Source organism: Telopea speciosissima, chromosome 7 (assembly GCF_018873765.1).
Source record: "Telopea speciosissima isolate NSW1024214 ecotype Mountain lineage chromosome 7, Tspe_v1, whole genome shotgun sequence".
NCBI lineage: Eukaryota > Viridiplantae > Streptophyta > Magnoliopsida > Proteales > Proteaceae > Telopea > Telopea speciosissima.
The window spans coordinates 30,655,035-30,670,577 of record NC_057922.1 but is presented as its reverse complement, the minus strand read 5'-3'; the positions used below and the strand labels follow the sequence as shown (position 1 = coordinate 30,670,577).

The 15,543-nt window shown below is 39.4% G+C and overlaps 2 protein-coding genes across 2 annotated transcripts; both read right to left on the bottom strand.

The window, feature by feature from the left end:
• Positions 1-3,738: 3,738 nt before the first annotated feature.
• LOC122668441 lies at positions 3,739-4,407 on the bottom strand (the record flags this gene model as incomplete). The annotated part of the gene is made up of 1 exon (XM_043865006.1): positions 3,739-4,407. A coding segment is annotated over exon 1 (666 nt), but the record flags the coding sequence as incomplete, so codon positions are not given.
• Positions 4,408-10,589: 6,182 nt separating this feature from the next.
• Positions 10,590-11,267, bottom strand: LOC122668440 (protein DMP2-like). Its single transcript, XM_043865005.1, has one exon. The coding sequence runs from the start codon at positions 11,265-11,267 to the stop codon at positions 10,590-10,592; it is 678 nt and encodes a 225-aa protein (XP_043720940.1).
• Between the last annotated feature and the right edge of the window lie 4,276 nt (positions 11,268-15,543).

Here is a 15,543-nt window from a genome sequence, read left to right as displayed (position 1 = left end):
GGTCATCATTACTCCCCCTATTAGTTGAAGGTCCAAATTACCCCTACCCCCATAATGATACCATTCCATCCCCGTTAATTCAATTGGTGAAGGAATTCCTCCTTAACTGTTGCTTGAGGAGAACTTTTTTTTGGCAAGGGCTTGAGGAAAACTTGATCCCACCTTTTAAACCAAAAAATATCGGGTAGCAAACATATTTTGTAGCTTAAACTAAGAGGTTTAAGTATAAATGGAGTTGTTACCAAACACCTCATCTCAATCAACATAATCTCAACATCACATATTGTTTCAGATACGCAATCTTCTGTTCAAATGTCAAAGAAACCCATCACGATAAGGGATCAAGTTTTTGGACAAATTTTTCCTCCATTGCCTGGTGAACATTATTTAGCCATTGTCTCCTAGAAGGAGGAGACGGGGGTACTACGACTCAGGCTATAAGCTCTGAAGAGGAAACCCAACCACCAATGGGGGAGAGTTCGAGTGGTTGCAGAGGTCCTGGGATGGAAAGTGTTCCTACCATTATAGATGGTCCCCCCTCCCATCTCTGATAGGTCAGGCTGCCCTCCCTATGCTGAGGTGGATATAGGGGTTGCTAGCTTTTGGAAGCCAGACTGAGGTCGTTCCTATTGTGAGTAATGATCATATTATTGTTGTCGAGTTGGAGGGAGTTCCTTCGTGTTTGCGAGATGGGTCTAGGGAGCTGATTCAAGGGGATCCGGGTTAGTTGCCTTTATTTGGCTTGGGTTTGAATAGTGTTACCAATCCCACCATTGTCTCCCCTCCTACCTCTGTCCCCCATCCTTTCCCCTTCCCCTCCTATTTTTGTCCCCCCTCTATCCCTTCCTCCCTTATCCTTGTTCCCACTCCTCTCCCCCCTCCTTGATCTTGTTCCCCCTTCCCTACCTAGCCCTAACCCAGATCTAGGCCTTGACACTAATCCTCACCATTGTGATTTGATCCTTCGAACCTGCGTTGTGGACCGGGCCCCTCGGTCTTTTTAGTCTTGTCCACCCATTGTTGAGGCTCTGCCTTTCATTGATGAGCTTTCTGTTTCCCGTTACCAATATCATTTGCTTGAGGAATTCCTCTGTGGACATCTCTCCCTCTTCTGAAATGGTGCCGGTGGGTGACAACTTCGTTGCCAACCTTGCTAACAGCTTGTACTTGATGGATCCTTCTTTGGTCATTTTTCCATATGAAGTTGTGCATGTGGATCGAGTGAGCCCTTCCATTGCTTTGAAGAATCGTTGTGGGTTTGGGTGCTTCCACCCAAAAATCAAATTGGGAAGAAGGCCAAAGTAGTTTCATCTAGTCTCGCCCTCGTCCATCAACCAGAGTTACGAGGAGTACACCTAAGTGACTGTTTGTTTTGGGATGTCTTTTTCTGTTGTTAAGAAGAGGTAGTTGTGGTAAGGGGCTTACACGGATGTGGTCGTTTGTTTAATCTTCTTAGTTGGCTAGGTTCTCTTGGGTAGGCTCTATTGTCTGGGTATTTTGGGTTGGGTCTATCCTTGTTTCCTCTTCGGATTTCCCTTCTAGCTTAATTCGGCTATAGGGATAGGTTGTTGATTTTGTTGTAGAGCTCTCTCCTTGTATTTTTTATTTTCTCCTATTCTTTCCTCTCTCTTTTTTTTGGGGGGGGGGGGGTGTGGAGGGGGGAGATCTTTGGGTTTTGTTGAATAGAATTCTAATCACAAAAAAAGCCACCATCCTAGGGTTCACAAAGCCCTATTAGGTTTTAGTATTTTCCTCAAAATACCCACCTGATACCCCTGCGCGCATCTGAACCAGCTTCAACGAATGGATCCCATTTACCGTGGCTATAGGAAAACTCAGTCCCAAGTTTTTTATATCACAAATTGTTTTAGATATGCAGTCTTGTTTTCAAATGACAAGGAAACCCATAATCGACAAGGGATCAAGTGTTATAAAATCCGAGATTGGATCGACTGGATGGAATCAACTGAGCTTGATCTTGATATTGGTAGATCCAGATTGACTGATCCATGTATGGAAACTAAGGTTAGGGCTTATTGAGATTGATTTTGACTGCTTCTTCACCGATCACGATCTATTCTTCATCGATCCAGATCAAATTGGATCCATTGGGACCAATTCGGGTTTCTAATCCTTGTAGGAGATGGAACTTATTACTTTAAGATTTAATTATCTTTTATCATAATGCTCCCAGCTTGAAACCCATACTATAGATATTATATGCTATTTTTATTTATGATAGGCAAGGAAGGACTAAAGGAGGTCTTGGGATTATTTTTTGTGATTGCAATGAGAGACTGCCACATGCTGCCTCTGAACCGCCTATGTTCTCAACTATTCTGATAGATGAAGTAATGGCGATTCAAACAAACATCCTTCAAGCAATTGAAGAAAATTGGAACTATCTAATTGTAAAATCTGACAACAAAGTACTGATCTCTGTTCTCTTCAGCGAGCACACCAACCTACCAATTTTGATGATCCCTATTATTTAGGATATCACTCATTTGGCTTCGAGTTTAGAATCATGTACCTTTGCTTTTATTCCAAAGGAGGGAAACAGTTTGACTGACTACTTTGTTAGGAGGGTCCAGTCCTTGACATGTAGGATTGGTTAATTTCCACTCCATGGCTTCTCGAAACATGTGTAATTCAAAATCTATGTGTACCATATGTTCTTATCAGTAAAGCTTTATTTATCAAAAAATATATATAATACCATTTTTGCCGCTACAGTACAAAAAACCTACCCAAAGAGGACAATGTTACATTCGCAATGTACCACAAAGGGGCCGAGGCACCAACTGCAACCTAAAACCTCGATCCCCTCCCCTGTGGGTAACCACCCCACCCATCTCACACCGTCCATGGATTATGGTCCCCACCAACCACAACCCATGGACGGTATGAGATGTGTGGTGGGGTGGTTACCCGCAGGGGAGAGCAATCCAACTCGTTTATTCCTCCCCCCCACTCCGAAGCTTTTTATTTGGACATTTTTTTTCTCTGTTTCCAAACTCAGCTTTCTGACTAGCCACTCCCAAGTCCCAAAAGAGTAAATTGGGAATTTGGAATAGGAACAGGGCTTTTAGGGGCTCTCAATCATGAAGTCATCATGAATCAACAACCTTTGAATATCACCTCAGGTAACTAAGAAAAGTAGAATTTTCTTTCCATCATTGAGTCATGAGTAGCCAATAGCACTCTTCCAGTGAAATCCGCCCCTCTCCGCTTTGCCCACTTTCCTTTCCTGCAGAACTGTGCCTTCCACACTCACACACACACACACAGACACAGAACCCAAATCCGCCATTTCCATATCTGCGACCTCCACAAGAGCAAGGGAGAGAAACTGGTCTCACTTGCTGCTCCAAAATTGGCATCACGACATGGAATAGCTTCCGAGAGAGAGAGAGAGAGAGAGCGAGAGAGAGAGAGAGAGAGAGAGAGATGTGTCCATTCATAAAACAATTTCAAACTTTGACCACATGGAGATCCTCAGTCGTCTACAGAGTCTCACACAATGGTGGCACCATAAAGGAGGTGGTGCGGCCTGTGGTCATTCACCTCCTGACACCGCCACCTGATTCCGTCCAAGTTCCACTGCCTCAATCTCTTCCCTTCTTCTCTCTCTTCTTCTTCTTCTTCTTCCTCATCACTGATTTCGTCATCTTCTTCTTGTTTTCCAAGAATTTCTCTCCCCTCTTCTTCTTGTTTATCAATAATTTCTTCCTTCTCCTCTTGATGATGATGATGAGGAATTGGGAATGGCTCTTCTTCCCCCAATTGGTCGCAGTCCTGATATGGTGGACAGGGATGCTGTGGTTCTGATCTGATAAGTTGCAACCTCAATCTACCATCTTGGCGTGAAGCCATGAAAATCTCAGGACGTTCGATCCTAACCTCAGTGAGTTCCAGCCTTCCATTCCTCCTCAGCGGCTTAAGATAAAAGCAAGGCTGGCCTTTCTGGTTTAACGACGGCAGAGGAGGTGGGAAATTGGTTTTCTGCGTCCTGACTTTCGCCACCGTCGTCTTCCACCTGGATCGTGCAGCCATTGATCTGGACCTCAACAACTCCTCCTCCTCCAACGACTCCTCCATTGGGTAGTCAGAGCTCTCGAAGCCTAAACTCTCTGTGCACGACCAATTGCAGACATTGTTGAGGAGCTCGAAAGTGGCTGAATCTTTCTTGCAGGCGGTAGGGGTGGAAATGCGCTTAATTGCTGCAGACTCTAGAACAAATACATTTGGGGGTTTTTGGGCATCTCCCGCAATCAAGCAAAAGCAACCAGTGGTGGACGGAAAAAGGCAGCCATGGTGGTGGGATGGGTAATCGCTAATTGTGCTTGTGGATTGGGAAAGAGAGAGGATTGAGTGGACCGTCTTCTTACAGAAACTCATCATTTAGCCTTTTCGATCGCTATCTGAAAAGAAGTAAAGGAGAGATTTTGTTATACCCTCCTTGAACCAAGAGGAAAATTATATAGGAGAGATGGAAAAAGGTGATGATAGAGACAAAGACAGAAGGGTTGGATTGGAAAAAAATATTTATCCTCACGCCAAAGATAGGGGGGGGGTGAGGTCAGGGGAAACAAGTGATGATGGGATGGGATGGCAAGAGAAAGAGAACCAGAAACCTGGTTAGGCACTTGGGTTTTAGAATTTTCTAAATATGGTTATGGTGATCTGGTGTGGAAGAAGAGAAGATGATTGCCAGCATTACAAGTTATCAACAACAATAACAACAACCAAATTAAGCACCCTTTACCAGACAGACACCAGGTAGCTTCAAGCTTAACGGCCCTAGCTAGCCTCTTTCCCCTTCTTCCTTTGCTCTTAGTACTTAATAGCAAAATTCCAGCTTTGGGGTTGAGCTGGATTGAAAGAATATGTCCCATGGAGTCACGGAGATTCCTTCCCTGTTGCGCCATCTAAACTATTTACCCCACAATAATAGGGCCAAAAAAGCCATCTCCAGTCATACTCAGATATGTCATTTCCTTAGCACCGAACAGAGAGAAGAGACACCTCATCATCATCTTCTCTCTCTGTAATTTGGCAGTTTGGCATTCTGTCCACATTGATTCTGGCATTCTGCGTTGGCATTACAACAACCATCTTAATCTGTGGAGATCTGGAGCCCCATTCCCTTCCAAAATTAGAGATATTTTCTTTCTTTGGGGGGTAATGGTTGAATAATGACAGGATGGCTGCTTCTGGTTTTTAGGTGTGCCATTACTTTTCTTCATTAATTACCTTTTTCCTTCTTTCTTTCCTTTATCCTTTCTCTACAATACCTATACCCAATCCTTTTATAATCTTTACTAAGAACCGCACTGATTTAAATTTTTCTTTCAAGTTTTACGTCATATGATGATGAGGGGATGAGAGAATTGAGATTTTGGGTAAATGAAAACATGTCAATCTGAGACTCTCATCATGCTAATTTCCCATTGAAATCGTTTCTCCTTCTCTTTCTCTCAGAATTATATAGTTTAATGGCTAACATTTTAGGCCACCACAGACCCTGTAGCGGCGGGAGCCTCGTGCATTGGGTACATTCTTTTTATGTCAGGCTGCCATAGCCCGTGGATGAAGATATTTTCTTTTCAATAGAATTAATGAAAAATTCATATGCTTTTGAAGGAAAAAGTTTTTCTCAAAGATTCATCCACCCATTTAAGATCATTATTACTCTGACATTTTGCCGTACAAAAGCTCCATTGACACAAAAACCCATTGGATAAGGGATTTCCCCTTTCACGGTGGATGTGGGGAAACTATCTACGATGTCGTTGAATTCCACCTTCCATTCATGGTGGATGTGGGGAAGCTACCTCCACTTCATAAATTCCACCTTTTATTAGATCAGGATCAAAATAAAACAATAGAAAACTCAAATAGTAATAGGCAAAGATCACTTCAAAAAATGATATTTTTGTTCTTCTTCGAAAAATGATATTTTTGTTCTTCTTCCAAAAATGATATTTTTGTTCTACTTCCATGAGACAACGAAATGGATTAGATTAGACAAGTGTGAAGGAGACAAAAGTATTTAAAAACAAAGGTAGAAGAAGAGGCTCTCCGCCTGCCAAGGGGAAGGGATTGTCTTCACATGTGTTGAAAGCTTCTTCTTTTTTTTTTTTGTCCCTTTGCAACGAAATATGGGGATAAGCTTTTAATCTACACATGTGAAAAACTCTTCCCCCTCCTCCACCCGCCACCAGAAAAAAAAAAAACATTTCTTCTTCCACCAGGGCAATAATTTCTAGTTAAATTCTTTCTTTAATATTATTAAGGGGCAATTACTATCCCTACCCTACATTTAATAAACCCTTGATTGCATTAGTAATAATTATATTGAAGGCTTGAGGGGAGAGGACAATGGAGCCAATGACTCCGGATAAAATTATGATATATTGTATATTATTATACAAATTATGTTTAATAATGAAACAATAAATTTTAGAGTTTGATTTTTCGTATGACCCATCTAAGAAGGCCTTCTCAAGGATCATAATATATACCCCACAAAGGTACAGCCATACAAGTGAAACCTAATTAAGGTCCCCTAATTATTACATGTTAAGTTTCAATCAGATAGAGCTTGTTACAATGTGAAATAATGCTTAAACTTTTGAAAAGATGATTCAAAGCAATGGATGGCTGTAAATAAATGGGACACAATATATATGGGTCTATTTCTCTCCTCCCATATATGAATAGACACCTCCAACACCTTGTTTTGAGGAGGAGAGAGAACGATCATACTGGCCACACTCCGGGGGATCTTTATCACCTCCAGTTTGCTGACCGGCCTAGTTCCTCAGTTTCTCTAACAAAGGGGGGCTGAAATGACCTCTCTACCCATGCTCAAACACCCTGCCCGGGTGGGGTCTACCATCCCCCTATTAGAGGAACTGGGGAACTGGGCCGATCAGCAAACTGGAGGTGATAATTTTCCCACTCCGGGACATAAAACTGTTTCCCAATTTATAAAAAGAGAAAGTTGGTTCATAGCACCACTTTTATTTCAATTTCCAAGGAGTGTCTATTGGGCCATCATTTAACAGCCTAACTTTTTTGCCAAAATAGAAAACACATAGGCTAAAAGGTGGCGGTAAGTACATAAAAACAAGTTGGCACAACGTTTATTCCATATTGACCATAGATTTAATGAGATTGAATTTCAGCCGTTGAATGCTTTTAATCACTTTACCCGAAACCGATTGTAAAGGTAATTAACGGAAAGTAATGGTTTCCTCTGCGTGTGCTTTAGAGCAAAGAGGAAGATCGCTGCAGTGGAGTGAATGAGAACGGATCAAGCTTGCAGACACAAACACCACATAGCCTTAACTTTGAGAGACGTGGTTCCACCACCATCGTTTAGTTGCAGACCGGAAAGTCATCAACTCAAACTCCATCAATGCCGGAGATGGAGTCGCCCGATGACTATTGCTGCTATTCCGCCTTCTCCTTCGCAGAAGAGGTCATACCCCCTTGCGATCCCCATTGCAACCTCTACTGAGATACCGCGCTGGTTACTCTAAACTCCAACCCCTGCTATTAAAGTTCAATTTATTCGACTTTTCTACTTTCCGTCACAGCGGATGACTGCTGCTATGCCGTCTTCTCCTGAATAGAAGAGGCCGGCCACACCCTCTGCGATCTCCGCTGCAACCCTTGTTGATATTCGGCTGTTTAGTGTAAAATCCAACCCTCGCTATTAATTTCAAATGATTTAATTCTCAAACATCCAAATCCAATTTAAAAAGTTTAGACATTAATTTTAACATCTTAGGAACAGATGAAATCTGCTAAAACGAGATCGAATGATGCAAGCACTAGACAACCCACTAGCCAAAAGATCACCCTATTCAAGACTATAAACTACAATTCCTCAGAACTTCCAACTTCAAAAAACGAGATCGAATGATGTCATCATTTTTTTAAATTGTCAATCATCTGGGTTTAAAACAAACAGAACAAGGAATCCCTGCACCTGTAAATCGCATCTCTCTGAGATGACGAAGAGGACAGACGATGCTCGTTATTTCCTTTGGTAAAATCATCCTGTGTAAACAGATGAAATCTCTCACTGCTGAAGATGATGCCGGTGACCAAAGCTTTAGAAAGCTGAATGCCTTCAACCGAAAACATCCATATCTCTAAATCAAGTGGATCACTAGGTAAAAGAAATGGATTTGGATCACTACCTTCCGTCACCAACACAGAGAAGTGGTTGAAGAGGCAGTTGCAGAGGGGTTGAGGTGTTGGCACAGAGGCATCGGAGCGGAGGGTAGCAACAGAGTCACCGTGAGGGCGAGTGTGAATCTGTCACTGTAGTAGCCGGGAACCGGTAACTAGATAGAAAGTCAATAGACGGTTCAGATAAATACTATGAAAGATCTATGGTTATAATAGACGAACGTGAAAATAAGTTGAGAAAACGTACGTTCCGCCACCACTCACCCAAAGACATATTGTATTAAACCTTCAACACCTGAACCACCTAGCCACTCCCAATGAAGTAGGAGAGTCGATTTCCATTATCCCAACTAATTATTGGTAAGGGTACTACCTACTAGTACGCTAGTAGTTGTCTTCAAAGAAAGTTAATTTTGTAGAGATGTTATTTCATGTTAGCATCTAATCTTTATACAACATTACCATTTTTCAACAGTGTATCTTTCAAAAGAATAATTGTATATTATAATTTTGGACTGTCTATTATATATATTGTTGGGAAAACAAGGAAAAATGATTACTCATTCATTGTTTTTTTAACCTGAATATTCTCTAGGATCCGGGCTAGTCCCTAAAATTTTATTATAATCAATCAAAAGAATAGTAATTACAAGGGGGGGGGGGGGGGGATATGCCCGCCTTACTCCAACTCAATATAAACATAAGAGACACTCTACCATTCAAACAAAGAGATTATTCACCACCCCACCCAGCCTAAACAAGGTACTTCCTTAAGGCCGGCAGACCACTAGCATCCTCATGTGTTATTCTTCGAAGGCCGAGGGGGAGGTCAGTACCCCCTTGAAATTCCTTATCCACCGCTGAATCGCATGCCAAATTTGCCAACCAGTCCGCTGCCCTGTTACCTTCCCTGAACGTAAAATAGATCAGAGGTTTAATAACCCTAACATAAAAAAAAATAGACTATTCATTCATAGTGAACTATATGATTGAGATAAACCTCAGAATTTGAAAAGTGACAAATCTAAAAATCTCTCCAGATTGCAACTTTATTTGATTTCTAGTAAACATGTATTTATTTAGGCAAAAGGTTTTGTGCAGACCGGTGACTTCTGCCGCCAAATATAAAAAGAAGGAGAGTGTGTAATACAAAGTTTGGTCCTTCCTATTAGGCGTAGCACTTGATGCATGGCCGTGTATGTACAGGACCATATATAAAGGCCATGTCCATTTATGTATATCTGTAAAACCTTTCCTTTTTGGGAAAATTACATGATTAGCTACTTTTGGATTTTCATTTACAAAACTGTCCACCCTATGTTTGAGTTAACAAAAATAGACAAAAACAAGTTAAGGTTTACAAAACTGGACAAAATAGTGTCTCTCTCTCCCACACTTACTTTTTTAGACATTTTTACCTCTGTCATTGTCTTCTCGTCCAGGCATCCTCCGTTCCCTGCAACCCTACCCTTGTCCCAGCCACCGCCATTCTCTGTTACCCCAAGTAACAAAGGAAAAAAAAAAAGAGATTTTTTCAGAGGGGAGCTGCCGAGGAAGGAAGGAGAGTCACTGTTTTGTCTAGTTTTGTAAAACTAAACTTGTTTTTGTCTATTTTTGTTAACTCAAACATAGGGTAGACACCAATCATGTAATTTTCCCTTCCTTTTTTAGGTTGAAATCTGTAACACCAGAATGCACTTGGTGGAACAACATAGAAACCTCCAAATCTGTAGTATAGGAGGAGCCGCTTTTATATTCACTGGCCCGGATGAACTGCACTGGAGCTAGCTATGGTTGTCAATTTGTTTGGTTTCTTCGATTTTTCAGTTCGGTTTAGGTTATAGTATGTACAAATCAAAATGAACAGAAACCAAATAATTTTCCTAACCTTAGACCGAAACCGGATCAATTAGATTTCGGCTTTATTTAGCTTTTGTATTTAGTTTCATTAATTTGGTTCATATACAGTCTTGGTAATTGAATTAAGTTCATATACGGTCTTTATAATTCGATTCGTATTCAGTTCAAATGGAATAGACCTGCTGGAAATGAATAAAGTTCGAAAGAAAATTACAATCTCATGAAGATACAATCCCACAAAGTAATGTATTTAGTATCTTTTAACCTTTTTTCACATAACTCAACAAAGAAATCCATAGCAAGTAATTTCACACAATTCAACAAAGTAACCCATAGTAAGTAATTTCGGACAACTCAACAAAGATACATGATTGTAAGGTTTAGTAATGGTATATATGATTACAATTTACTCGGTTTGGTTCAAACTAACAATTTTTATGTAAAACTGAACTGATTTTTTATCGGTTCAATCCGGCTTGGTTTTTTAAAAAGGGAGGTTCTAAATTGAAACCTTAATTTAGCTAGGTGGAGCAGCCAATCCCTTTGCGAGAAGTAGGGAAGACGATGAAGACGATACCAGACAAGAAGGAGATCCCAAGTGGTATATTTAACACTAATTCATGGGCATCAACTCCACTCCTTGCAAAGAAGCATTCCACGATATTGGAATCACTCAACGCCAGAGCTAAAAACACCAAACTTGAGAAGATAGCGTGAATAAAATCAAGTATACATATCTTATACTTCCCCATATCCCTTACTCTCTCTTCCTCTTCCTCCTCGTGATCACTATCATTGTAGTTGTTGTTGATTTTATTGAAGATGTAAAGACCTTTCAGTGTTGCAATGCCGTAGTAAACCTTACCATCTTTCCCTATAAAGCTATCGCTGAAAGCGAAGAAGCAACATGAGAGCGTACAAAGTCCGATGAGGACGGCGGTGAGGATTCTATTGGAATCATGACAAGCACCACGGTTGGAGAAAGATGAAGAAAGGGCTTGGAAAGCAAGGACTGTTACACCTGGTAAGGGCTTTAATAGGTTTGCTGCATGCCCTATTGAAGTGCCTACCATCAACTTGATTGTTGGTTTTTCTTGCTTCCTTGGTGAATTTGAAATTTGTCCTACTAATGGTAGTGTTCTTGATGTTGTTGATTGTGGTGGGGGAATTGAAACAGAAACACTAGATGATTCTGCCATCATCATCTATCAGAAAGCAGGTCAGATCAGATGTTTGGTTTAATTCTTGTGGGAATTGTGATTGAAGGTTTTGGAGTGGAGAAGGGAATGGAATTGGGTGTAAAAGATTATATATAGAGAAACAGAGAGAGAGAGAGAGTTGCATGTGGGTGAGGTAGGAGAGAGTTGCTTGAGAGTGGTGTACATATTTGTACATAGGTGGATATCCCCTAGCGTGACTGTATGAACTGTAGAGAGGCCGTTATGGCTGCCTAATTTATGCACCGCACGAAATATTTTTACCTATTTATTACCACTTTATTCCATTTGAAAGCTACATTATACTATACCCTCTATGCTTATGTTTCGTGCCCTTAATTGTTTTCTCTCCCTTTTTTTGCACCTACTACTAATTAATTGTTCCATTTTAATTTCATTTTAGGTAAAAGTCCTCGTATTCTAGACCATAGTTGGAAAACTAGGTTTTGACTAGGGCAAGTCCTTCGAGTCGAGTCAAAATTTTAGAAAACCTGGTCAAAAGAGTCTTGTATACTAGGTCAAGGTAAAAATGGCGAGACCAGGTCATAAATTGTTTGAGTCAAATAATACTCAGTATTTTTACCCAAGTCATGACAAACTCGACGAGTATGGTCGTTTTTTCGATTCACTTAGAAATTGAGTTGGATAAAATAGAAAAAATCCATATTCTAAAACAATAAGAAACCCTAAATTTCTCAACTCCCTTGTCTTGTTCGATGGTATGAACTCAAAATGCAATGATTTGTGATTCCTTGATATTTTTTTTTCCTGGTTTTCCATATTTTTCTGATTTTTAACTAATTTATACATATTTATTGCATGAAAAAAATAAAAAAATGTGACTTGTTTTGACAAGGTTTGACGTACAAGGCCGAGTCATCAGGTTTTTCTGAAAGACAAGTCGAGTAAAAAAACCTATTTTTCCAACTATGATTTTTAGTAGGTATAGGAGAATGCATAGTCTCAAATAACTATTTGTGCGACGCGGAAAGGATATGGCCAACCATTGGATAGAGAAGACATAATTTATATTAGTCATAAATCAAATTTTAGAGCTTAATTCAATTAAAAGTAAAAGCTGGGCATGCTAGCGTTTGCCCAACACTGGGTCTGCACCTCTCATCCCTTTGGAAAAGTCCACCCTGCCCCTCCCATCCTGGTCCCATCAATTGGTTGAGCCGCTATCTCCAAGAAAACTAGTAGCATGTCCAACCTTCGCTCTTCAATTAAAGAACCTCTAGTGTATTGGTATATATCTAGATATATTTTCATGCATGACTACTAACAGTACTCCAACAAACATTGCATCTCTCCTAATTATTTAATGCTTTGTTTTCTACTTAGCAAACTCCGTATCAGTGAAAAGTATAACATTTGAATAGGAGACTTAAGATGTACTCTATTCACAAAATTTTAACCTCAATGAAACTGTCATATAACAAATATTACCGTGCAGATCAAGAAATGGTATCTAATCCATCGATCTGAGGAATCCCCATACTTTTTATTTATTTATTTATTTATTTTTTCTGAAGAAGAAGAATAATTTGTGATGCATCATTTTTTGGGTGTCTATCTCATAAGTCTACTGACAAAACAAGTAATCAACACTTGCCACTCGGCAATATAGATGATTAAAACAAGACTTCAAATTGGGATAATGAACCCAGTCTGCCGCCAAAAAACAAAAAAAAAAAAAAAAAAAAAAAAGAAAGAATAGAAAAGAGAAGTAACATTATATTTGGTATCCATCAATCAACCAAAACTTGAAGTAATGGTTGAGCGTTAGCTGATCTACAACCAAAGAAGCAACGTACGTTGCTCATGACAAGATATTGAGTGCCTCGTAAATTAGGGATTTATATGTGTAAGTATAACCCAATTTCAATATATAGCCTCACATCATTCCTTAAGACATACAAGAAATACTGAACAAACAAGGCATACAAAGTAACAATACAAAAGCTCATTGGCCAAACCCGGTCCTTTTTCAGTATATATACTTTGGGCCCTTAATTTCTGACTTCAAAGATTGAGACTATATATCTAGCTCGGCCCAGTTAGAAGATAGATAGATATACACAAAATGACAAAATGGTTAATACATAAACAGCCATGATGACGTCATTAAAATGGCCATTAATTAATTATACATATCAAAAGCATTATATCCATAGTCCGTCCAGTTTTATATACCAAATGAGAAATATGCAAAAAAATCAGGGCAACGGGTGGGACAAGTCAAGGAAACGCCTAGAAGTGTAGCTAGCTACTGGAAAATACGTTTCTCAAATCTCAAAAGAAGAAACAGCGTTTCCAGCCCCTTTACTTGCTTTGTGAGCTAGGCAATGGCGTAATGTTTGATATGATATGGTATCGGTGCAGGTATCTATTAGCTGGCTTTAATGTGCCTACCAGCCGTCTAAAATTGAAGGAAACAAAAGGAAGACAAAGAAAGCAAGATACTTTTCACAGTACTTTTCCTAACAACCAAACGTTCCTACACTTTTCACTTTTGTAAATGAAATTTATCATGAAGATAATTGTGCATGTCACATAAATACTAATTGTATCCCCAAAATGTGATATAATATATATAGGGATGTAAATGAATGGTCGAAATTCGTTTTCGTATCCATATTCGTATCTGTTTAGTACTATCCAAATCCATCCGAAAACTAAACGGATGTAGATACGGATAGGCTATCGCTATTCGAATTAAAAGCTATATTTACATGTAAACGGATAAAATATCCGTTCCGTATCCGTGTTCATATCCGTTTAGCACAATCCGAATCCATCCGAAAGCTAATCGGATGCAGATATAGCACTATCTGAGCCGAATCCGATCCGTTTACATCCCTAACTATATATGCCCAAGTATGTGGTGTCAAACAGTTGGTTTATGTATGTACGTACCAGTCCAAACTGAAGCCAAACCTTTAAGAAGATGTTCGATATCAGTAGTATTTTGGGCTTTGGTCTGGCTGGTTTGGGGTTTTATCGATTTTCAGTAATGGGTTCTTTATTAATTTGTTATTGGTTCAGTTTCGTTTATTTTATGTACATATAAATAACTAGTATAAAATGTAATTTATTATTGTCACAAGAGTCTAGTATTTTTTTAAACGTCACAAAACATGTATTCTGCTACATGAACAGATGATGTGTCCATTCCGACCATTAGATAAAAAGGACATGGTCTACTTTAGCCACATTTAAAATTTGAGCATCTAATTCAATCAAATACCTTTTCTTGTATTGACATGCATCTCGTGTATGTCAATGTATATGTACCGATACTCTAGATAATACTGTGTAGTCTCCCAACTCTGAACAAGAACAAACGATTTAGATTAAAACAATAATAACAATGAATGATTCAAATTTGTCTTGTGAGAAAGATTAATTTTGTTGTTACTAAAAAAAACTGGTTTCTTTTCCCCTACTATTATCAAATTTTGGTCAGCCTAGTTTTGCTTTGTGTCGGTTTCCAAAACGCAAATCTAAAATTCCCAATATGGTTTGGGTGTATGATTTGAATATCCCCTATGTACAGCCGAATGGGAGGATGGTGAATGTGTTATCTCCAATGGAGTTGCCATTGTGAGTGTACTCTGGGATGAAAATCCGTTGGGCACACCTGAATGGGAAGATGGTGAATGTGTTACTCCAAGTAGAGTCGCCATTGTAGGTGCGATGGATGGAAAAATCTGGTCTATGTTGCACCCCTAGGGAGGAGGGAACAGAACGAGAGTTGCCACCTAGATCTGGGTCTAGGACCCGCAAATGGTTCCCCTAGATTCATAAAAAAGATGCTAAATTAATTCAATGACTTAACGACTGATCTACTCTAGATCTCCAGTTAAGTGTCAGGTTATGGGCTGGGGAGGTGTTAGACACCCAACAACCGCTTGACCAGCAGCCAACCTTCCTGGACCAAACTCTTTGCTATATAAATTTGTTTATACATATTATGCACCTAATTTTACTAATTTTTAAAGATTTAATCTTTATTGGTTAAGATTTATGGGCTTAATTAGGCTACCGAAAATTAATGTCTTAATTCTAATTACTAACTCTAAGTTAAGTGATTAAGTACATTATGGATACTACTTTAATTTGATTAATACATTTTCCTAGGTTAGGAATCCTAACTCTATGGTCCATGCCTTGAGGTTAACAATATAGAATGATTATAAACCTAGAGGGTGCATGAAATCACATTCAAATGTCACAGATGACTGCAATATGACTA